The sequence below is a fragment of the Bos javanicus genome, chromosome 1 (assembly GCF_032452875.1).
Source record: "Bos javanicus breed banteng chromosome 1, ARS-OSU_banteng_1.0, whole genome shotgun sequence".
NCBI classification, from domain to species: Eukaryota; Metazoa; Chordata; class Mammalia; order Artiodactyla; family Bovidae; genus Bos; species Bos javanicus.
In genome coordinates, this window is record NC_083868.1 from 141194177 (window position 1) to 141217669 (window position 23493).

The 23493-nt window shown below is 47.2% G+C and overlaps 1 protein-coding gene and 1 long non-coding RNA gene across 2 annotated transcripts in view; both read left to right on the forward strand.

Moving 5' to 3' along the window:
- Positions 1–433: 433 nt before the first annotated feature.
- On the forward strand, positions 434–4298 carry LOC133250609 (uncharacterized). Its single transcript, XR_009737362.1, has 2 exons — positions 434–2947; positions 3492–4298. It is a non-coding gene; the product is annotated as an uncharacterized LOC133250609 (long non-coding RNA).
- Positions 4299–15813: 11515 nt separating this feature from the next.
- BACE2 (beta-secretase 2) overlaps positions 15814–23493 on the forward strand; it is a 111816-nt gene continuing 104136 nt past the window's right edge. The window contains exon 1 of the mRNA XM_061422046.1: positions 15814–16152. Coding sequence (XP_061278030.1) covers positions 15853–16152 — 300 coding nt within the window. The 5' untranslated portion in view covers positions 15814–15852. The remainder of the gene's footprint in view (positions 16153–23493) is intronic.

Consider the following 23493-nt stretch of genomic DNA (forward strand, 5'->3'; position numbering starts at 1 on the left):
ACTTCTTTGTTGGAGGACAGCTGCTTTACAATGTTACGTTAGTTTCTACTGTATAGCAAAGTGAGTCAGCCACACGTATGCGTAAATCCCCTCTTCCTTGGATTTCCTTCCCATATGGGTCACCACAGAGCACTGAGGAGGGCTCCCTGTGGCTCTACAATAGGTTCTCATTATTATCCCCACTCCAGTATTCTTGCCTGGAGAATCCCATGGACAGAGAAGCTACAGTCCATGCGGTCGCTGAGAGTCAGGCACAACTAAACGACTTCACTTTCACTTTTCACTTTCCTGCATTAGAGAAGGAAATGGCAACCCACTCCAGTGTTCTTGCCTGGAGAATCCCAGGGAGGGCTTCTTGCCTGGACATGACTGAAGTGACTTAGCAGCAGCAGCAGCAGTGATCGGAGAAGGCAATGGGTAGCCTGGTGGACGGGGGAGCCTGGTGGGCTGTAGTCCATGGAGTCACTAAGAGTCAGACACAACTGAGTGACTCAGTACAAGCTCCCAGTCCATTCCACTCCCTCCCCTGCTTTGGTATCCATATGTTTGTGATCTTTCTTTAGATGCTGTCTTGTTCACAGAGTTTGTTCATGAGATTACTGAAGGGGAAGCTAGGGATAGAGATATGGTCATCTGTTAATTACTTATTCTTCATTTCTACTTCCTCGATCTATGGAAAGAACCAACAAGTTAGGCAAAGTATTGTGTGAGCAAAAGATTGATTGGTGATGCTCTGGTGGGGTTTCTGAGATTTTAAATGAGTTGTCCTGTAACTGCTCCTGGTGCTTGGGCTAGAAACGAGTGGAGCATGGGGGTGACTGGTGTAAGTTTAATGTCAAGACAAAGGGACCTCCAGCAGATAGCTCTTTCCTGCCAAAAGCTGCTTACACTGGGATCAGTCCCATTTTTCTCAGACTGGTGGTTCAATCACCACTCAGTCTTCTGGGACACTCCTCTTCCAGTCAGACACACAGTTTAAACAATTTCCTCTTTATCATTGAAATTTCCAAGTGTTCTTTTCAATAACTGCACTCAGAATTTGGTGAGGATATTTGACCTGATGTCCTTAGCTTAAGAAACACTTGTTTTTTTTTAGTCTTTGCTTCTCCTCCATCATTTTGGTTCTCACTTCCTGGAAATTATGTTGTTGCTCCTTGTTCATTTGCTCAGTTGTGTCCAACTCTTTGTGACCACATGGGCGCCAGGCTTCTCTGTCCTTCACTATCCCCCAGACTTTGCTCAAACTTATGTCCATTGAATTGATGATGCCTTTCAACCATCTCATCCGCTGTCACCCCCTTCTCCTCCTGCCCTCAATCTGTCCCAGCATCAGAGACTTTCCCTTCAGGGCTCTCCTCACCAGGTGGCCAAATTATTGGAACTTCAGCTTCAGCATCAGTCTTTCCAATGAATATTTAGGGTTGATTTGCTTTAGGATTGAATGGTTTGATCTCCTTGCAGTCCAAGGGACTCTCAAGAGTCTTCTAGCACCACAGTTCAAAAGCATCAATTCTTTAGTGCTCAACTCGTGTTCTTGTTGTTGGTTTAATCCCTTAGTTGTGTCCGACACTTTGCAACCCCATGGACTCTAGCCCTCCAGGCTCCTCTGTCCATGGAATTTCCCAGGCAAGAATACTAGAATGGTTTGCCAGTGCCTTCTCCAGGGAATCTTCCTGACCCAGGGACCGAATCCAGGTCTCTTGCATTGCAGGTAGATTCTTTACCAACTGAGCCACCAGGGAAACTCAACTTGTGACATGAATGTAAAGGTCCCCTAGACTCCCTTCCCCATAATCTATCCTTTCATGGTCCCCATCTCTTTATCTCTTTGCTCTGAGGCTGCAAATATTCCTTGACCTGCATTGAGCTTCTCATTTACACCTCAGATTTCAGCTCTGTTCCTTCTGCCATTTGCTGTCTCTGTGAGTTCTTCTTTTATTCTCCAAGAATTCTTTTTTGAGCTCCACTTGCTTTTTTTTTTTTTTTTTACAGTAAGAGTTCTTATTTCTTTCTTAGAATAGCTCCTGAAATTTCCCTGAGGAAAAAGAGTCTTAGAATTCTATGTTAAGTTCTTCGTGGTGCCCCTTCAGCTGCTGATCTCCTTGTGTGTCTGGGAGCATCTTGTCTGCACGTATTTGGGGGGAAAAAGCTAAGACTGACGTATCTTGGTAGCTAGTGCAGGTTCATTCTGGAGCCAGTTTAGTGGGAGTCTTTGGAAAGAGGAGAGAATGGGATATAAGCCAGGGGTCAGCTGACATACTTCCCCTTGGGAATGGTGCAGAGGCAGGAGGGGGCAGGTGGCCAGAGCTAAAAACCAGGGTGAAGGGGTGGCGCCATTTTGACCTGGCGGTGGAGAGTGTCATTAGTCTGCAGGTCCTTAGTCTGCAGGCCACAGGTGGATAGTCACTCTATGTCTGATGCTCTGGTGGGGTTTCTGAGATTTTAAATGAGTTATCCTGTAACTGCTCCTGGTTTGCCCACCCACCCTTCAGCCTCTCTCTGCTGGTGAAATCTTATTTGTGTCTCTGCAGTGTCAAGACAAGTGGCGCTAGTGGTAAAGAACCTGCCTGCCAATGCAGAAGACCCCACGTAAGAGACCCAGGTTTGATCCCTGGGTCAGATCTCCTGGAGGAGGAAATGGCCACCCACTCCACTGTCCTTGCCTGGAGAATCCCATGGACAGAGGAGCCTAGTGGGCTAAAATCCACAGTGGTCACAGAGTTGGCCACGACTGAAGCGACTTAGCAAGTAGCAAGCAAGTGTCAAGACAGGGCACCAGAGGGCGGGGCATGCGTGGGCATTCCACTCCTGCCTGGAGCCCTGCTCCCACCTTTGACTAAGGCCCTTACAGGGAAATGAAGCACTGCCTCCTGGTCCCCGCTGTCTGCTAAGGACCTTGCCAGACCAGATGTCCCATGTCACCCAGCAAGCCACCCATGGGGGCAATGTGAGGTGCAGTGCCAGGGTGAGCTGCTTTTTGGAGACAAAGGGCCAGTCTGATTATTGGCCCCTTGGGGCCCTTTGCCATCACCAGCCCTACCCTGATGTCTCACATGGGCAGCTGCACTCCAAGCTTGTGGGGAGGGCCGTGGGGAGGGCCCTGGGGAGGGGATTCTGTACCCTGAGTTTAAAGGAGAAGGTGGTTCTGGGACCCACATTGCTTCCTTCTCCTGTGTGGGATGAAGCTGAGCTGATTTAAACTGGACCAGCCTGGGGCTCTGAGACTCCAAGTGGGCACTGGCATCTCCTGCGAGGGGGTGGGGTGGATGATGGTGAGTCCCAGCCGTTCCCCACCCCCACAACGAGCTGACCCGCAATTTCTCCTGTCCTTTCTTCCTTACTTTAATCCTTCACTCCCTCCCCTCTTCATGCTGTTACTTTTTTCCTCCCACAAACTCATAAATCCACACAGAAGACAGTCCCATTCTCTAAACGGCCCCTGTCAGAACAAATGCTTTCACGGGCACTCACTTGAATTTGTCTTCCTCCAGCCTTCCGCCAGGAAAGAGAAGCGATTACGACTTTCAGAGGGCGACCGAAATAAAGACGACATGTAAAAGAAGATGTCTGAGTCGGTCTGTGGCCGGCAACCCACTTCTGATCTCACCACTCAAGTATTCAGCCTGCATTGGCATGAATCTTAATTCATTATGATCACATGAAAGTCACTGAACCTGAGGGAGCTGTGAGTGCCAGGATGCCGAACGTGGGGAAGATTCCACTCTCACCTGGATATCAAAACCACATGGGTCTCAGTCCCTGGGATGAGGAATGGAACCCATTCCTAGTGCAACTGGAAAGACAGTGACAGAGGTGGAGAGAGGGCCTCTCGACTGCGCCCTGGAGCCCAGTATCAGGAAGGATGATAATGGAGATGAGAGGCCCCCCTACCAAATCCCAGATACACCCAGCCAAAGGAGCAGAGCCTTTAAATCCAAGACAACATTTTCAGGGAAGGTACAGGAACATTTCTTGAGTGACTACTGCGTAGTGAGAACTTCTACAAGTGTTAGTTTCAGTAACTCTAGTCATAGTACGATACACACCTCAGTGGAAAGAACCACTATTCCATTGTTTATATACACAATATTTTCTTTGTGCATTCATCTGTCAATGGACAATCATCTTCCCATGTCATGGCTATTGTAAATACTGCTGCACTAGTGCTGTAAATAGTGCTATTGTAAACAGTACTCCAGAAACACTGGAATACATGTGTCATTTTGAATTGTAGTTTTCTCAGGGTACATGCCCAGGTAAGGAATTGCTGGATCATATAGTAGTTCTATTTTTTTTTTTTAAGGAACTTCCATATGCTCCCCCATAATGGCTGTGTCAATTTTCATTCCCACCAACAGTGTAGGAGGGTTCCCTTTTCTCTACACCATCTCCAGCATTTATCATTTGTAGATTTCTATGATGATGGCCATACTATCTTGTCTGGAGAACCCCATGGACAAAGGAGCCTGGCAGACTGCAGTCCATCAGGTTGCAAAAAGTCAGACAAGACTGAAGAGACTATGTACACACTCATTCTGACTATTAGGACAGATGAACCTATTTCCATGGCAGGAAAAGAGATGCAGATGTAAAGAATGGATATGTGGATATGGGGGGGCGATGGCGGGGGATGAACTGAAAGTTTGGGTTTGCACATATACTCTACCATGTGCAAAATAGATAGCCAGCGGGAACCGATAGCACAGGGAGCTCAGCTCAGTGCACTGTGATGACTTAGACGAGTGGGGTGGGGGGATGGTGGGAGGGAGGTTCAAGCGGGAGAGGATATATGTACGTGTATGTGTTCACTCACTCAGTCATAGCCAACTCTTTGCAACCCCATGGACTGTAGCCCACCAGGCTCCTCTGTCCATGGAATTTTCCAGGCAAGAATACTGGAGTGGGTTGCCATTTCCTTCTCCAGGGATGTGTGTATATATATATATATATATATGTATATATATGTTTGTGTATACATGTAACAGATTCACTTTGTTGTACAGCAGAAACTAACACAAAAAGCAATTATATTCCAATAAAAATAAAGTGAACAATTCAGAGGCCAAAAAACCACTATTTCATGCCACTAAGAAAAAAATGCTAGTTAAACTGTGATATGATACTTTCTTATCATTTAGGTTTTGAGTTTCCTGCCTATAAAAGAAGTTTTTGGCCCAATTTAGGTTTTCCCGTATAAACATAAAATATAGGTGAAATAAGCTGGTAAGTTATTCTTAAAATTTTTCACTCCAACCAACTCTTGAATCCTTTCTGGACTCACAGTCATCAATGTCTATGCTTTTCCTACAGTATCATTCTCTGGGCCTTTAAGGTATGAGGCGATACAGTTTCCTAAGAGTGGTGTATCAGTTTCCCGTCGCTGCTATAACAAATAAGCACAGATTGGTGGCTTAAAATAGCATGCATTTGGGACTTCCCTGGCACTCCAGTGGTTAAGACTGCCTTCCAGTGAGGGAGTATGGCCCCAATCCCTGATCCAGGAACTAAGATCCCACATGGCTCAGGGCTACAAAAGCCAAAACATAAGAAAAAACAGCAGAAGCAATAGTGTAACAAATTCAATAAAAACAGCATGAATTTTATTATCTTACACTTCTCAAGGTCAGAGTCTGACTTGTCTCAGGGCTAAACTCAAGGTGCCAGAAGTGCTCTTCTCCCTTTCGGGACCTGTAGGGGAGAGTCTGTTTCCTTGTCTTTACAAACTGCTCAGGTCACCTGCATTTCTTGGCTTGGGCCCGCCCCCCACCCCCATCCCCAAACTGGCAACAATACACCTTTCTAACAGTTCTTCTGTAATCACCACTACCTCCCACAGCTGGGAAACGCTGTCTGATTTTAAGGATGCAGTGATTAGACGGGCCCCGCTGGCTAATCCAGGCTGCTCCCCCAAGCCCAAGGGACATAATTTAATCCCACCTGCAAAATTCCTTCTGCCATATAAGGTAACTTATTCACAGGTTCTGGGGACAAGGACGTGGGCATTTTTAGGGCATTTCCCTTATCCTGCCACCACAGTGGTTCCCTACTGTGGTATCCAATCCCCCAGCCCCTGACACCTTTCTACAAGCATTTTTTGCTGGGCTTTCTGGATATTATCTGAATATCAACAGAAACTTTTGGACAATCTCAAGACTCATACACCTTTCTCAAATGATCCTAAGTGGTTTGGCAAGTGAAATGGCAAAGACAATGGTTACCACTCATGATGGGGGTTTTTGTCATTCAGTTGCTAAGTCATGTCCTACTCTTTGGGACCCCGTGGACTGCAGCAGGCCAGGCTTCCCTGTCCTTTACTATCTCCTGGAGTTTAGTCAAACTCACGTCCATTGAATTAGCAATGCTATCCAACCATCTCATCCTCTGTCATCCCCTTCTCCTTTTGCCTTCAATCTTTCCCAGCATCAGGGTTCTTCCCAATGAATTGGCTCTTCGCATCAGATGGCCAAAATATTGGGCCTTCAGCGTCAGCATCAGTCCTTCCAATGAATATTCACAGTTGATTTCTTTTAGGATTAACTAGTTTGATCTTGCTGTCCAAGGCACTCTTCAAGAGTCTCCTCCAGCACCGCAGTTCAAAAGCATCAATTGTTCAGCACTCCGCCAACTCTCACATCCATATATGAAAACTGGAAAAATCATAGCTTTGATTATATGCAGCTTTGTCAGCAATGGTGATGTCTCTGCTTTTTAACATGCTGTCTAAGTTTGTTATATCTTTTCTCCCAAGGAGCAGGTGTCTTTTAATTTCATGGCTGTAGTCACTGTCCCCAGTGATTTTGGAGCCCAACATAAAATCTGCCATTGTTTCCACTCCCCCCGCCCCACCCCGCATCTATTTGCCATGAAGTGATGGGACAGGATGCCATGATCTTCATTTTTCTAATGATGAGTTTTAAGCCAGCTTTTTCACTCTATTCTTTCACCCTCATCAAGAGTCTCCTTAGTTCCTCTTAACTTTCTGCTGTTAAGAGTCATATTATCAGCATATCTGGGGTTGTTGATATTTCTCCCAGCAATCTTGATTCTGGCTTATGATTCATCCAGTGGGAATCACAACCAAATGTACGCCTTCTCAAGAGACTAACATCTGAGTCCTGGCTTTGGAGCAGTTTAAACATGAGCAAACAGAATTGAGGGAGCCTACTAAAGCCAGCAAAACCATTCTGATACATGACCCCAGGGGGTGCCATTCATCCTGACTGTATGAAAACATGCCCCTGGAGGAGGGTGTTTCCTTAGAAACTAAGGCTCAGCGAGTGGAAGACAGTTGCCTGGGGATGTTCTAATGGTCCTTGGCAGAAGTTGATCCCAGGTCTCTGGGCTCAGAGCCTTTGTGCTTCCTTTGGCAGTTACCTCTGCACTCATTCAAAGGGCAGGGTTGGCGTTGGACAAATATTTGGAAACCTCTGTGAGTTTGGCAGACTACCTCTCTAGGTGGAACCCAACTGATGTAATACAATACTGATGAGCCTTATTTATCCAAGCAATGTATTCCTAAAGGTATGCATGGCTTTTTGTAAAGGGAGACCTATTTTAAATGTCTAAAGCAAGATTGCTGTGAGGAAGTGGAGGTGAGCCCCCACTTCCCTCTCTCCCAGAGGGAGCAGGACTAACGTGCCTGATAAGTCATTTTAAGACAACAGTGTATGAAATAATGCCATTTACAGCAGCACAGACGGACCTAGAGATTTTCATACTAAGGGAAGTAAGTCAGACAGAGAAAGACAAATACCATATGATATGACTTATATGTGGAATCTAAAATACCACATGAATAAACACATCCACAAAACAGGCTCACAGAGAGAACAGATTTGTGGTTGGCAAGGGGGAGGAAGGTTGAGGGGCAGGGATTGGGAGTCGCAGATGCAAACTATTATAGCATGGGTAAATAACAAAGTGCTACTGTATAGCACAGGGGACTATATTCAGTATCCTGTGATAAACCATAATGGAGAAGAGTATGAAAAAGAATAGATGTATGAATAACTGAATCAGGCTTCCCTGGTGGCTCAATTGGTAAATAATCTGCCTGCAATGCAGGAGATCCAGGTTTGATCCCTCAGTGGTGAAGATCCCTTGGAGAAGGAAATGGCAACCCCTTCTAGTTTCCTTGTCTGGAAAATTCCATGGACAGAGGAGCCTGGCGGGCTACTGTTTATGGGGTTGCCAAGAGTCGAACATGACTTAGTGACTAAACCACGATAACTGAATCACTTTGCTGTATAGCAGAAATTAACACAGTTTAAATCAACTATTCTTCAATAAAAGAAAAAAGAAAAAAGCAACATGGTTTAGGAAAAAGAACATAGTCTTGGGCAGTTGATGGACCAGGTTCAAATGGGTTGGCCATTTACTCACTGTGATCTCAGGCTGACCTTGAACTCTGCCTCAGTGCCCTCCTCCACGGCCTGGGCATGGGATGCCCACCTTGGACCATAGTCAGAGTGTGTGAATCAGAGGACAGAGCATCCAGAATGTGATGGGAGCTCAGTGTTCCCATCTCTCAATGTCCTCTCATACACAGGGACATGCGCCACCCCCAGCTCCCATCATTTGAGGATCAAGGGGAGATGGGTTTGTAATTCTGCTTTGAAAACTAAGGCACACCAGCCACGGGCAGAGAGGAGGAATTATCCTAAAGATGCATGTATAGTTAGTGTCCTCCCACGAGCCCTGTCATCCTTCTTCCCAATGCTGTGCAGATTTCGCTTCTCAACACTAGACGCGACCTCTCCATCTCCATACCCAGCGTCTCCATCCTCATGGAGTGAGCTGGTGACCTCCAGATTGTTCTCCCTGTCTCCAGACTCACCGCCTCAAACTCTCCTCCATCCAGAAGCTGCAGCAGTGTCTCCAAAAAGGAGGTGTATTTAAGGTCTGTCTCCTGCTGTGGCCTCTGATGGGAGGGGTTGTCTGGTCTTATAGGCCTATCTAACTCTGGCTGTAATATGGCATTGACACAGAGTTACACTCAACATATGCCTGCTAAATGATTGACGGGGAGATGTGGCCACTGTCAGCAGGCTCTTCCTGCCGGTGCTCCTCTGGAGGTCCTCCTCAGTTCAACCATCCTGTGATCTGCAGAAAACCCACATTAAAGAGGAGACCCAAGCCCCGTGATGACGACCACAGGATCTGAAATTGGGACTCAGATTTCGAATCTGTGCCTTGGTTCTCATCTGTAAAATGGGAATGCTAATGGTGCCTGCTGATAGGGTTATTATTAGGATTGTCTATTTCACTGAGAATACTGCCTGGCACATTCCCCACCAACCCGTATCATTTTGAATCAATTCTCATTTCATTTGTAAACACTACAGAATAAGCCCTCACTAGATGAGAACTCTTACACACACACAGACACATACACACTTGATGCTATTATTACAACTAAAATGTTAATAATAATTCCACAACATCCTCCATCTAGTGTTCAAATTTCCCTAATTTGGCTCATAAGTAACTTTTTCAATGTGTTCATATCAGGATCCAAATAATGTCCCTAAATTGTAATTTGTTGATAAGGGTCTTGGCACTCTTGTGATCTAGAGCAGGGTTGGCAGACTTTGTCTTTAAAGGGTGGGTGGTGGTTTAGTTGCTAAGTCGTTTCCAATTCTTATGACCCAATGGACTGTAGCTTACCAGCCTCCTCTGTCCATGGGATTTCCCAGTCAAGAATTCTGGAGTGGGGATTGTCATTTCCTTCCCCAGGGGATCTTCCCAAGCCAGGGATAGAACCCATGTCTCTGCGTTGCAGGCAGATACTTTACCCACTAAGCCCCCAGGGAAGCCCCCTATAAAGGTTAGGCAGTAAATATTTTAGGCTTTAAGGACTATACGGTCTCTGTAGCAAGTACTTTAGTAAATAGGTGTGGCTGTGTTTCAACAAAGTTTTATTCATAAAAACAGGCAGCAGGCCAGACCCGGCCCCCAGGATATGGTTGGCCAACCTATGGTTTAGAGACTTGATCAGATTCAGGTTTGATGTTTTTGGCAAGAACATCTCACAGGTAGCATTGTGACCTTTCAATAGGAGGCAGGGGATGCTGTGTGGTGTTATCAGCTGTGTATGTTCAATGCCTAGATCTATTATTTCATTAGAGGCTGGGACTTCCCTGATGGTCCAGTGATTAAGAATCTGCCTTGCAATGCAGGGGACACAGGCTCAATCCCTAGTCATGGAACTAAGGTCCCACATGCTATGGGGGTAACTAAGCCTGTGAACCACAACTACTGAGCCAGAGGACTCTGGAGTCCAAACACCACAACTAGACAGTCCTCACATTGCAAGGGAAGATCCCGCATGATAAAACAAAGACATGACCAACCAGATACAAAAATAAATAAGATATTTAAAAAATTCATTAGGGGTTGCAAAAGGGCAAGTCTAATTCCATCATCCTTCATTTACTAGCTGTAATACTTCTATAAAGAGAAATTCCCCTTCACCAGCTATTTGGTTCTACTAAGGCATGGTTTGTACACAAAAGGGAAGATAACGAATTGTTGCTTCTTCTCTTTTCTCTGCCAGTTTTTAAAAATAATTAGCTGGGCCCCTTAGCATTCTTCAAAGATAATTGATGTACTTTGTAAAAGAACATCATGAACGAATAGATTTCAACATAATTGAAATGTTACAAGCCATTGAAATTACTACTTCTAATAATGTTTAAATGGTTGCAGTTCTGCCCTGGCTCTTGACAGGACCTCAGGAACCTTTGATAAACATCTTCACTCTCTGGTATGATGAGATATCCCAGGGTCATTTTGTTGGGTTTCTGCTCCAGGCCTGAAATCGGCCTTCTCCAAAGAGGCCTGGAGTAGAGGGAAATAATATTTAGAAACTTTAATTCAGGCACTAGGGATGCTCACTTTTTTCTAGGTCTTTTCACTCAACACAGCAAGAAATTGTTTTTTTAAATATGAAAGACCTCTGGGTGCATACTGAAATTTCCAAATCAATTCAGGACAATGGGAGCACTGAGCCTCTTCAATCTGATTTGTAAATCTCATTTCTCCCAGGTTCAAATTCCAGATTCACTTGGAAGCTTTGAAAACTAGCAATTCAGGAGCCATGCCCCAAACCAACTGAATGGGAACCTCTAGGGAAGAGTCACCTGAAGGATCCCCGGGTGATTCTAGTGAAGAGTCAGGCTTGATGGAGATGTGGATGGAGAACCCAGACGTGGATGGACAATGCTGCCCAGGGGGTGGGTAGGATAAGGCTGGAGACTGTCCACCAGGGCACAGCCTGTCCATGTGTGGATGGGGACTTGTAAGTGAGGAGTGAAGGAGAGGGTAGAAGTTGGGATGGGGGTGCAGGCAGCATTTTCAGAGGGCAGGAGATTAGAAGCACTAGCCACAGAGGGGCAGGATCAGGGCAGGTTTAAAAAAAGAGAGAAAAGAAGCGTTTAAACTAAATGTTCAGATGTTGCCTAGAAGGCACCTGGAGGCAGGTGGGAAACGAAGCTGCAGGAGAATGAAGAGATCAATGGACCAGATTCTTCAGGCTACAGTGGCGGGGATCCCCTCCTGCTAAGTCTGGGGAGCCCAGGCATCACTAGGATATTGGGACTGGCTCCTGGGTCTAGTCTGCAAACTTAAGGACCGGCTTTTATTTCGCCTTTTCCTCCCCACTGTTGACACAGTGCTGGGTACAAAGGACTCTTTTTATGTTGAAAATGATTTAAGATGCAAACATAAAAACCAAAAAGATACTGCAAAGCAGCAGTTCTCAAGGTGTAGACTGACCCTTTCAGGAGGGCCTGTAGCTCCAAACAATTTTTTATAATATAAAAATGTTATTTGCCTTGTTCACACTCATTCTCTCCTGCCTGTTGGATAGAATTTTCCAGCAGCTTCCTGATAGACTGAATATAGATACAGATATCACAATCTAGCTGCCTTCTATTAAGTCAGAGAGCGATTTGCAAAAGTGCAAAAATAATGTGATTCTTATCTTTTGAAAAGTAAAGTTAGTTTTTATTAAAATGTTATTGATGTTGCTGTGTAGTGGGTTTGTTATAGCTATTTTACATGGATTACTACATACTGTTAAAATTTCTCACTTCTAGTTCCTAATTTGCTGACTGTTGATAGATAAAACCCACATAAATAAAAGCTCTTTGGGGTCAGTTTTTAAGAGGGATCTTAAACCAAAGATTCTGAGAACTGCTGGTGTCAAAGGAACTTGGAGCCAGTGTATAAGCCAAGGAACATCAACACACATATCAATGACAACCTTTCTGGCCAAACACTTGTATCCATGGAAGGAATCCCTGGTGAACAATGTGGGCTGGGATGTGAGACCCTATCTCACCTCCTGCTGTCCAGGGGCATGATGATGGTGTTTGCTCTTCGCAAGGAGGGAAGGACCATCTCACTGCAGGGCTTTGGTGCTCCTGAGTGGGCCAAGAAAGAGTGTGGCCGAGAGTGGAGGTGTTCAGGCTGGAAGGAGGAGCGGGAGGGGAGGAGAGGGGAGAAGAAGGGTGAGAAGGAGTGGGAGAGGAGAGGGGGGAGCTATGGGTACAGTAAGGGAACACAGGCCAGTCTGAAGAGGATGTGGGGCTGTCCTCAAGGAGTGAGGGGTCACCTCCTCCCTCCACACTGTATTGTTCACCCACATAGGAGAAGTGGCTTCTTCCTTGGAGAAGCCCTTCATTCAGTCAGTCAGTTCAGTTGCTTAGTTGTGTCCGACTCTTTGCGACCCTATGGACTGCAGCATGCCAGTCTTCCCTGTCCATCATCAACTCCCAGAGCATGCCCAAACTCATGTCCATCAAGATGGTGATGCCATCCAACCATGTCATCCTCTGTCATTCCCTTCTTCTCCTGCCTTCAATCTTTCCCAGCATCAGGGTCTTTTCTAAGGAGTCTGTTCTTCTCATCAGGTGGCCAAAGTATTGGAGTTTCAGCTTTACCATCAGTCCTTCCAATGAATATTCAGGATTGATTTCCTTTAGGATTAATTGGTTTGATCTCCTTTCAGTCCAGGGGACCATCAAGAGTCTTCTCCAACACCACAGTTTGAAAGCATCAATTCTTCAGTGCTCAGCTTTCTTTATGGTTAAACTCTCACATCCATATATGATTACTGGAAAAACCATAGCTTTGACTAGACAGACCTTTGTTGGCAAAGTAATGTCTCTGCTTTTTAATATGCTGTCTAGGTTGATCATAGCTTTTCTTCTAAAGAGCAAGTGTCTTTTAATTTCATGGGTGAAGTCACCATCTGCAGTGATTTTGGAGCCCAAGAAAATAAAGTCTCTCACTGTTTCCATTGTTTCCCCACCTATTTGCCATGAAGTGATGGAACCAAATGCCATGATCTTATTTTTTTGAATGTTGAGTTTTAAGCCAACTTTTTCACTGTCCTCTTTCACCTTCATCAAGAGGCTCTTTAGTTCCTCTTCACTTTCTGCCATAAGGGTGGTGTTGACTGCATGTCTGAGAATGATGTTTCTTGAAGCTCTTCAAGGATGCTGTAAAAGAAACCCAAAGCCACCCTATGGGAGGACTGCCACATATGATTTCAGTTAAAACACCTGAAAGGTAAAATGATTGTTTCTCAAATCCAGCCAGTGCCACAGTTCTGAGCAGGGATCAAGAATTCTAAGACCATTCATAAAAACAGATGCCATCAAGGGGACAGTCATCAGATGCTGTCACTTCTGTCTGCATTATTTTCTGATGCGGCAGCTCTGCCCTCCATTAAAACTGCCTGAGGTCCTCTGTGACTATATTTTACTGCATCTGTTTACCCACGAACCTAAACAAGCCCTCTTAAAATGAAAAGCTCATGAATACTCATATTAGATGGAGTCGGGAGTTTCCTGAAGGACAAACCTTAATTAGACTCGGTTTTTAAAAACTTCTCCTGGGCTGTTTAATTATTAGAGCAAATGTCTCTTATATTGAACTTCTGGGTCACGTAGCCCGTGTGTCAATGTCCTTAATAAATTTCATGGTTTTTTTTTTTTACAAGGTTGCAGTCTTTGGAAAGCTGTCTCTATGTCTTTTTGAACCCCTCAAGACTGGACACTGAGGAGTATAAATAATCATTTTAAAAAAATTACACTTCTCCAACCTTGAATTTGAAATGTGAATATATGAATATAATAGCTCTGGAATCACTATGCAGATTTATGAGGAATATCAACTTAGGTTATATCCCAGGACCCAACCAGGCCTTTCTTTGTGTGGCCAGGGATTTGTTAAAGTTGGGATATAGTTTGGGAAAAGTATGATTTATAGTTAAAGTCATCTGAAAATCAATACTGCTGAAGATCTCTGACATAAGGGTCCCTTGCAGAGCTAGACATGATTCTAAAATTGAGAAGATAGGAATAAAAATCAAATCTTGAGTAGCAGTAACTGGAAGTTGCAGGGAGGAGGGAAGATTCCTCCAACCTCCCCACTGTTTGAAGATGGGCTTGTTTGTTTTTTAAAAAAAACAGCCAACATAATTCAGCTGGAGGAGGTAGAAAGCATTGTCTACTCCCCGTTTCAGTAGAAATCGATGGACTTCAGCTCGTGTAATTGTCCCCCCTGCGTTTAATATTTAAAATAAAATCACTCTGATCGCTTGCATTACTGAATGCATTTCTGGGTATGCCTTGATGTCTGTGGCTAAACAAATATTAATTAGACCATCCGCGGAGAGCTTGGGGGAAGCGGGAACGGGAGGGATGGAGGCAGAGCTGTAAATTCAATGGCCCTGATTTTGGATGATGACTGCAACTTGCCCGGTGGAGTGAGGGAGTCCTGGGGCAGGTGAAGTGCAGCTCCTAGCAGCATCCCATCTGCATTACGGTCGAGCAGGGGGCAGAGAAGCCCAGGCTCAAAGCCAGCTGCGGACGCCACCTCCCAGCCGAAACGCTGGGCGCAGAAGGAGAACCGAGGCCGGCGCAGCTACAGCAGCAAGAACCACCCCCCCCCTCCCCACCTCCCCCAGGCTTTTTAGGGGGAAGTCTCCAAAGCTCTTGCGTCCTCGCCCGACTCTCCCAACCCTCGCCTCTCCCAGCCTCCAATCAGATCTCGTCAAAATCATTCAGGGGCCCCAAAAGTGGGGATGCAGAACGCGGGTTGGGGGTGGGGGTGCGCAGTGCACGGAAAATGCCCCGAGAAGCAGCTGGACTCCGGGAAGGCTGAAAGGCTGCAGGACGGACTTGGCGAGGGGAGGCGCAGACTCTCACACTCCTTGAGATGCTCGCTGCGTTTTTACGATTTCCTGCACTTCTCTCTGACCCCCACATCACCCTTGGCAGCCCCCGCCACTGCGGGGCTGGGGAACACCTGCGGGGCACGTGGTGCGCGGGGCCAGGGAGCCCGTTCAGGCCCTCGCTGCCCCTTTAAGGGTTCCCGAAACTTTCCCCTCTGGTATCAGATGAGCCTCGTCACATCCGTTGGCCGCGGCAGCGGGGCGCGTTCCGAGGAAATTGGGGACTCGAGTTTCCCGGGAAAGAGGCGCCGCCCGAGACGAGCAAGGGTGAACGGGGCCACCCTGAGGGGACCCGGGCGCACCCCGCGCCTCGCTTTGACCTTGGCCGGGGCAGGGAGGGGCCCGGCCCTTGTGGGGCAGCCGCCGCCCGCCAGAGGGGGCAGCGGCGACCAACTTGCAGAACTTGGCGCGGGCTGGGGCGGCTCCGGCGCCTCCTCCTCCCGCTCCGGCCGCGCCTCCTTCTCGGTCCTCCTCCTCCGGTCCGTCGCCGCCGGCCCCGCTGCGCGCCCAGCCCTGCCCCGCAGTCCCGCACGCCGCCGAGTCGCTGAGCCGCTGTCGCCGGACGGGACGGGCCCGGCCCAGCGCGCCCCCCGAGCCCCGCCGCGGGCATGGGCGCGCTGGCCCGGGCGCTGCTGCTGCCGCTGCTGGCTCAGTGGCTCCTACGAGCGGCCCCGGCGCTGGCCTCCGCGCCCTTCACGCTGCCTCTCCGGGTGGCCTCGGCCACGAGCCGAGGGGCTGTGCCTACCCCGGGGCCCGGACCCCCTGCTGAGCCCCGCGCGGACGGCCTGGCGCTCGCCCTGGAGCCCGCTGGGGGTGCGGCCAACTTCTTGGCCATGGTGGATAACCTGCAGGGGGACTCCGGCCGCGGCTACTACCTGGAGATGCAGATCGGGACCCCCCCGCAGAAGGTAGGTCGGTGCGCGCTCGCCAGCCCTCTCCGACCAGGCGCCCTGCAGCCGAGGGCTTCTGGGAGACTTTTGGGGGCGCCCAGCTGTGCCTCCCCCGCAGCTTAGCGTCTCCCATAAAGCAGCAGCAGCTGTCCCCGGAGAGAAGATCTTGGGGACCCAGCGGGGCTCCAGGTCGGGAGTCGGGGCGCGCGCACTCGGGATGCGGAGCTGCCCAGCCCCCGGCGCAGCTGGGGTGCGTGCTTCCGAACTTGTTAGCTCTTCCTCACCATGTGCCTGCAAGGCGAGAGACCTATAACTTGCCTCTAACGGCATTGCCCCTGGCGAGCGACACCTCTTTTCAGCGAAGAGACTGTTTGGTGGGCCCAGGGAGCGATGCTGCTGATCCGGGGGAAATCACTTTGCGCTAATATTCCCACCCCCACCCCCGTGCTGTCTCATCGCTCAGGAGGCTCGTGGCCAGCCTCCAACGGCGCAGTACCCCTTACAAGGGATTCTTGCTTTATCTCAGCTCAAAGTAACGCTGTCTTAGCAGGCTGGCTCGCTGGCTGCCGGTGGAAGGAGCCGTGCTTCCACGGCGCCACTTTGCTCTCTCCGAGTTGGCTTGTCAGTTTCCTCCGAGCTGCCCAGCGGCTCCAGGCTGCCCGGGTCCTCAGCACTGATGGAAGAGTCTATGCACGTGTATGGAACGTGCTAAATGCAGTAAAGGGACTGGGAAAAAACATGGGCTGAGTCAGGCTTCCGGAGACCAAGTGGTCTCCCAATGACAAATTAAAATCAAACAGCGATCTTATCCTGATTTTCAGTTATTAGCACTTTTTTGTAGCAAGAAACCCATGTGCCCAGGCCCGGTCATTTTAAGAAAAACCAAATCCTAGGAGTAGATTTGGCTCCCCTCCTCCTTCCAAACTACTCAATCTGTGATTTCAAGTCAAGTTTTTCTTATCGATTGAATATGCTGTCTGAAGATGCTTTATTTTTATTTTTAACATTGTCATTTGGTTTTTAATTCAGCTGTGATTCCTCCATAAATAGCACATACTCATGACTTCGGTGTAATTCTAATTAAATTATTCAAGACTTTCTTAAGAGGAAAGACATGCCATGCTAATCTCTTTAAAAAAAGAAACCCCACTGAATAACTTCTATACTTGTTTAATTAGTTGAAAAGAAAAAAGCCTTCAAAAATGTATTGCGGCTCAAAACTTTGATTCTGGTTGCCTTTCATCTAAGGGCTGTTTTTGGCATCTCCGGTGGAGGATGGCTGGGGGGCAGTGGGAAGTCGAGGGGGAGGGAGTCAGCTGACAAAGCTTAACTTGGCCAGGAGAGGTTGGTACTGGTGAAGGCCACCACGTGAGATCATGCGCTGGCAGTGAGAGTCTGGTACATTTCATTTTTCAGGAGATTTCGCTGAGATATTGAGGGTGAACCTCTCTTGTGGCCCAAGGATAATCTTTTGGAACAAATAATCATTACCACCTGGGAATGTGTGTCTTGATGTTTTGAGTGGAAGAGAATTTTTTCAGCTATAGCAACCTACTCCAGTATTCTTGCGTGGGAAATCCCTTGTACAGAACTGAGTGACTCAACAACAAAAATTAATCTGGGCAATGTGGGTCCTGACACCCAAAGTTCAGTTCAGTTCAGTCGATCAGTAATATCTCTTTTCGACCCCATGGACTGCAGCACACCAGGCCTCCCTGTCCATCACCAACTCCCAGAGTTTACTCAAACTCATGTCCATTGAGTCGGTGATGCCATCCAACCATCTCAACCTCTGTTGTCCCCTTCTCCTCATGCCTTCAATCATTCCCAGCATCAGGGTCTTTTTAAATGAGTCAGTTCTTCGCATTAGGTGGCCAAAGTATTGGAGTTTCAGTATCAGTGCTTCCAAAGAATATTCAAGACTGATATCCTTTAGGATGGACTGGCTGGATCTTCTTGCTGTCCAAGGGACTCTCAAATAATAGTTCATCTTTATTAATTAGTCCAATCACCTTTACTCTAAAATGACGAAGTTTATTGAATTAAGAAGAATGCATTGAGTATCTTATGCTGCTGTCTTTACTGAGGCCAAGGAAGTAGTTCATTCAAGGTTACTTCTCAGTTATACATTCTCATGTTTCCAGGGAAGGCTCTTTTTAACAATCCAGATTTAATTTTTACATTTGACGGGAAATGAAATATTCTGTGCCTTTTCCTTGGCCTGATTTAGTAATAAGCTGCTTTATAGCAGAATTCATGTGTGCTCATTCCAAATGCCTACTGTAAACTCTTAGGTGTTAATGACAAGTAAATCAGAATTCATTCTGTCTGCCTCCTCCTGAAACATCTCAGACCACTAACTGGGGGTCTATAACAGGCAAGAGGGGGCAGCTGTAGGTGACTTCTGAACTTAATGGAAGTTTTTCTGCTCTGTTAATTGCCAAGAGTCCTGCATATGTGCTCTGCTGATTTTCTGAAGCCTAAAATAAAACTTGCTTAGGTGGAGAGAAAAATGGAGTTGTAGATTCAAGAGAATCTTTTGAAAATGAAGGGATAGTCATGGATCGTGTGGAGGGCTCCCCTTGTGTTACATGCCTTACAGGTGCCTTCCCCAGGAATCCTCAAAAGGGCCCCAAGTTCTTACCCCCATCTAGTAGACAGCACAGCTGAAGCTTGGAGTTGAGTGGCTTTCCCACGGCAGTGGGACAAGGCAAAAGCAAAGCTCTAGAAAGCAGCACAAGTTGAACCCAGGCCATTGGACTCCAGAACCCAAGTTCTCAATGACCTGGCAAACACTGGGTCCCTTCACTTCCTCCCTTCTGACTTATTTTCTTTGGTTTTGGGCCACTTGTTTTTCTCATCAACCAGAGATCCCCGAACTGTGCACCCTCAGATATTAGGAACTTAACATATGACCCAGACTGGACTCTCCCAGACCCAGCCACCTCTCCGTGCATCCCCTTCCTTCAGGGTGATGCTCAAGCCTCGGCATCCTGAATAATTGGATCCAGGTGTGCATGGGAGAGAACGTACAAGAAGATTCAACAGGAACCAGAGCCCCATGCTCCTTGCTGTCTCCTGGGAAAGGCTGGGAATGTGCTCAGTCCCTGGGTGCGTTAATCAAGACCTGGGGTCCCTCTTTCAGCCTGACACCCTTCCAAGACATCACAGGCGTCCACCCGGAAGCACGTGTGTGAGCAGCCCCACGTTGGCATGGAGATGAGAGCTGGGGCTCTGATACCATTACATGACTTCCTTCTAACAGGAGAGAACCAGCAGCTGCTTGAACCATGTAATTTGGTCTTATTAATAATAATAATGGTGTTCTAAAGTGATTATAATTACAGCAATTTCCATTATTTTTTTAAAAAAGACTTTCATGCTGACACAATAAATCCAACCAGAGAAGCTAAAGGTCTGAGGCTTTGTACCTGGTAATGGCTTCAAAAAGGCTTTTGGGTTTCTGTTGAAAGATTTTCTGTCATCTCCACTAATATGGATAAAACAGACAGCAAAGTGATTTTGGGGTTTAAACATTTGAAGGTAAAGAGCTCACGAATTATTAGGGGATGCACGTTTCAATCATAGCACATGGGCTCATTGGCTTCTCAGTTCACAGTTACCTGAAAGACTTTGGACTGAAGATATGATATATCCTTCATATACAATTTAAAGGTATGCCTTTTTCAGAATAAGCCACCCAGTGTCCCCAGATTACATTAAACTCACTTCAGGGGAGGCTGGAAAAAGGCCAACAAGAAGAAATTTGATGGAGCAAATTGAGAAGGTAAATGACTAAAAACAATGAAGCCAGGATGGATGACTTGCCTGGAAAGAGCCAGAAACCAAAACCAGGTTCCCACTAGCTCCTTGAGGTGGGGGAAGTTGCCCTTCCTGAGCTTTGGAATAATAATTCAACATCAAAGGTCTCCTTACAGAGGACCGTGAAATACCAAGCCCAAGAATCTGCTCCAAACAACTTGGAGAGGCAGAATCTGAGAAATTGTTAACAACTGTGTATTGATAGCTAACCTTGATTTCAGGCTGATTGGGTGCTGAACACCACGCTAAGCATTTTGCCCAGATTACCTCATTCTCACTTTCAACAGTCCTGTGAAGTACTTACAGTTGTTTGAGTCGGTTTTCAGATGGGGAAACTGAGGCTCAGAGAAGCCAGGTCATTTGTCCGAGGCCACGCTGGTGAACAGCTGGGCTGACTTTAACCATTAGGTCTGCCTGGGTCCACAGTCTGAAGATTTCACTGCTCTGCATGCTGCTATTTGAAATGCAGTGACTTCCCCTGCCCTCCCCGCCCCACCAAAATGTTTGTTTATTTATTTGGCTGCACTGGGTCTTGAGGCATCAGGGATCTTTAGTTACAGCATGTAGCTGTGGTGTGCAAACTCCTCGTTGTTGCATGCAGGATGTTTAGTTGTAAATCTAGTTCCCTGATGAGGAATTGAACCTTGGCCCCCTCCAATGGGAGTATGGAGTCTTGGCCACTGGACCACCAGCGAAGTCCCTGCAATGACTTTTGTTTTTAAAGAACCACCTTCATTTGCCTGTGAATGACTTGGGCATAGTGGGAAGCACCCTGGAGCCACTGCCGTGTCCTGGGTCCTAGTGATATTTCATACGTGACGATGGGCAGGTGACAACCTCCCTGTGCTTACTCTTTCCCATTGGTTGATAATATTTTAAGTTTTCTGCAGCTGCTGTAATGGAAGAACACAAACTAGGTGACTTAGAACGATAGAAACGTACTCTCTCACAGTTCTGGAGGCCAGGAGTTCAAAATCAAAGTGTCAGCAGGACTGCACTCCCTCCAAAGGCTCTGAGGGCGGATCCTTCCTGCCTCTTCCAGCTGCTGGTGGCTCCAGGCAGTCCGTGTTGTTTCTTGGCTCCTACTTGCATCCTCCCATCCCTTCCTCTGTCTTCCTGTAACATCACTCCCACACCCCAGACCCCTTGTGTGTTTCTATGTCCAAATCAGCCATCTCTTATGAGAACAGCAGTCATTGGATTAGGACCTGTCCTGACCCAGTCCAACCTCGTTGTGGCTTGATTTTAACTCTCAAGACAGGTCATGGGTTCAGGGTTTTAACTTTTCTGTTTGGTGGTGGTTCAGGGGGACACATAATTTAATCCACTCAAGTTCATTCTAAGTTTATCATTCTGTGGATCTTTTTCCTTTCATTCTCTCCCATCTTTTAATTGCCTATTATTTTAATTTGGAATTCAACTGTAATTTTCATCAAAGGCCACAGCACATGGTGGTTTTGGCGCTACGTTGACACAGTCTGTGACACAATATTGCACTGTGGGACAGGGCAGGAGGTCGAGGAGGGGAAGGTTTGGGGTTATTTTCTGTATTTCATTGTCTGTTTCCTCACTAGAGAGTAATCACTTAAAATTTTAAAATGCCTCTTGTCATGTTGCATTAATTCCAGAATTGCTGGAATCATTGCATAACCTGGGAAAAGCCCACTTAGGCAGGCTCCGATTACTGGTGTTTAAATACCTATGACTCACAGATACTCATGCTGTAAGCTTGCATTTCATGTCATAAAGACTTTGGAAGGCATCTGTCCTCCCCTTTCAATGGAATCTATGATACGAAATACACATGCTTTTCCGTGAAGCATCCACAGCCCTTTCTTGACTTCTGCCTGGCTTCCTGTGTTGTCAGAAGGTGGCTTGACCTCCTCTAGGCTTCCTGTTTGCTCCTAGAATGATCGCTGAACCCAGTGTAGCTAAAACCAAAAGAGGAAGGTCTAGTTGAGCCACTGCTATGGTTGATTTCTTCTCCACGGTGGGCTGTGTCCACAGTGGACTGTGTTGGACCTGAGGAGAGGACTTTAGAGGTGACACAATTTTCCCTTCCCCGTGGGGTGGAGCAGAACACCTTGGGGTTTATTTTATGTCTCAGACACTGAAAGGAGCAGGTCAAGCCTTTGGATTCAGGGTGCCCCTGGGCTGAGGTTGGGGGTCATGGCTGCTGACTCTCGCCCCGGCCCCAAGCAGAGGGCAGCAGAGGGAGGCATTGGGTCTTATCTGATGGTGAGCAAGCCACTGCTCCCTTGAGCCTAAGAGCCCCCGTTTAGGATGAACAATGGGCCTTCTGCATACACTTGGCTCCCCTGCCATCTGTCACAGGTCCCTCCTTACACTCTCTCTGCCCTGCCTGCCCAGCCCAGGCTGGATGTTGACACTGGAATCATTGTTCGATAGTGACACTAGATACCACCTGGGGAACGGAACACACCTGTGAGGCAGGTGGATGGCCCACCTGGGCTTCCGTGCCTTGTGCATACATCACGATGGTGCAGTGCGAGTAGGGCTTCCCAGGTGGAGCTACTGGTAAAGAATGTGCCTGCCAATGCAGGAGACTTAAGACACGCAGGTTCAGTCCGAGTTGGGAAGATTCCCTGCAGGAGAGCATGGCATCCCACTCCAGTATTCCTGCCTGAAGAATCCCATGGACAGAGGAGCCTGGTAGGCTACAGTCCATGGGGTGACAAAGAGCTGGATTGCACACACACACACAGTGTGAGTAAGGGTGTGTGTGCCATATTCCGGGCCATTTCCCAAGCTGTGGGAAATGTGTGTGTGGCACACGGTTGGACTGGCTGTCACGTGGCTTCCGTTCCTCATCTCCTGGCCCAGATGGACTATTTGACTTTTTTTTTTATCTATCACTACTTAATAAAAAATAGTTTGTTTTTTTTTTTTTTTGCTCTTGGAGTTCTCGAAGAGTAAAGAGACTATTGGAGGGATAACATCACTACAGGGGAGAAACAAAGCTAGTAGGTTTGTTTCTGAGTTAATGCTTGCTGCCCTGCACAGGTATCAGGTTGCGTGTTTCCAAGTTTTATTATATGGTGCATCATATACCTGTATGTGGAAACACACAATCTCAGTCCTGCCGGTTTAGGAAGATGAAGAGGACTGTCTGCAGTGTTAAGGGGTTGTGCCCTGGGCTGGCTTCATCGTAAAGGGCAGTGGGAACATCTTACTCCATCTCACACTCGTCTGAGGACACACGGGAGGATTTATACCCTGCGATCCTAAGGACCCTGCAGGCTCAGATGGTAAAGAATCTGCCTGCAATGCAGGAGATGCAGGTTCAATCCCTGGGTCAGGAAGATCCCCTGTAGAACGGAATGGTTATCCACTCCAGTATTCTTGCCTGGAGAATCCCCATGGACAGAGGAGCCTGGTGGGCTACAGTCCATGGGGTCACAAAGAGTTGGACAGGGCAACCCACTCCAGTATTCTTGCCTGGAAAATCCTATGGATGGAGGAGCCTGGTAGGCTGCAGTCCATGGGGTCGCGAAGAGTCAGACATGACTGAGCGAC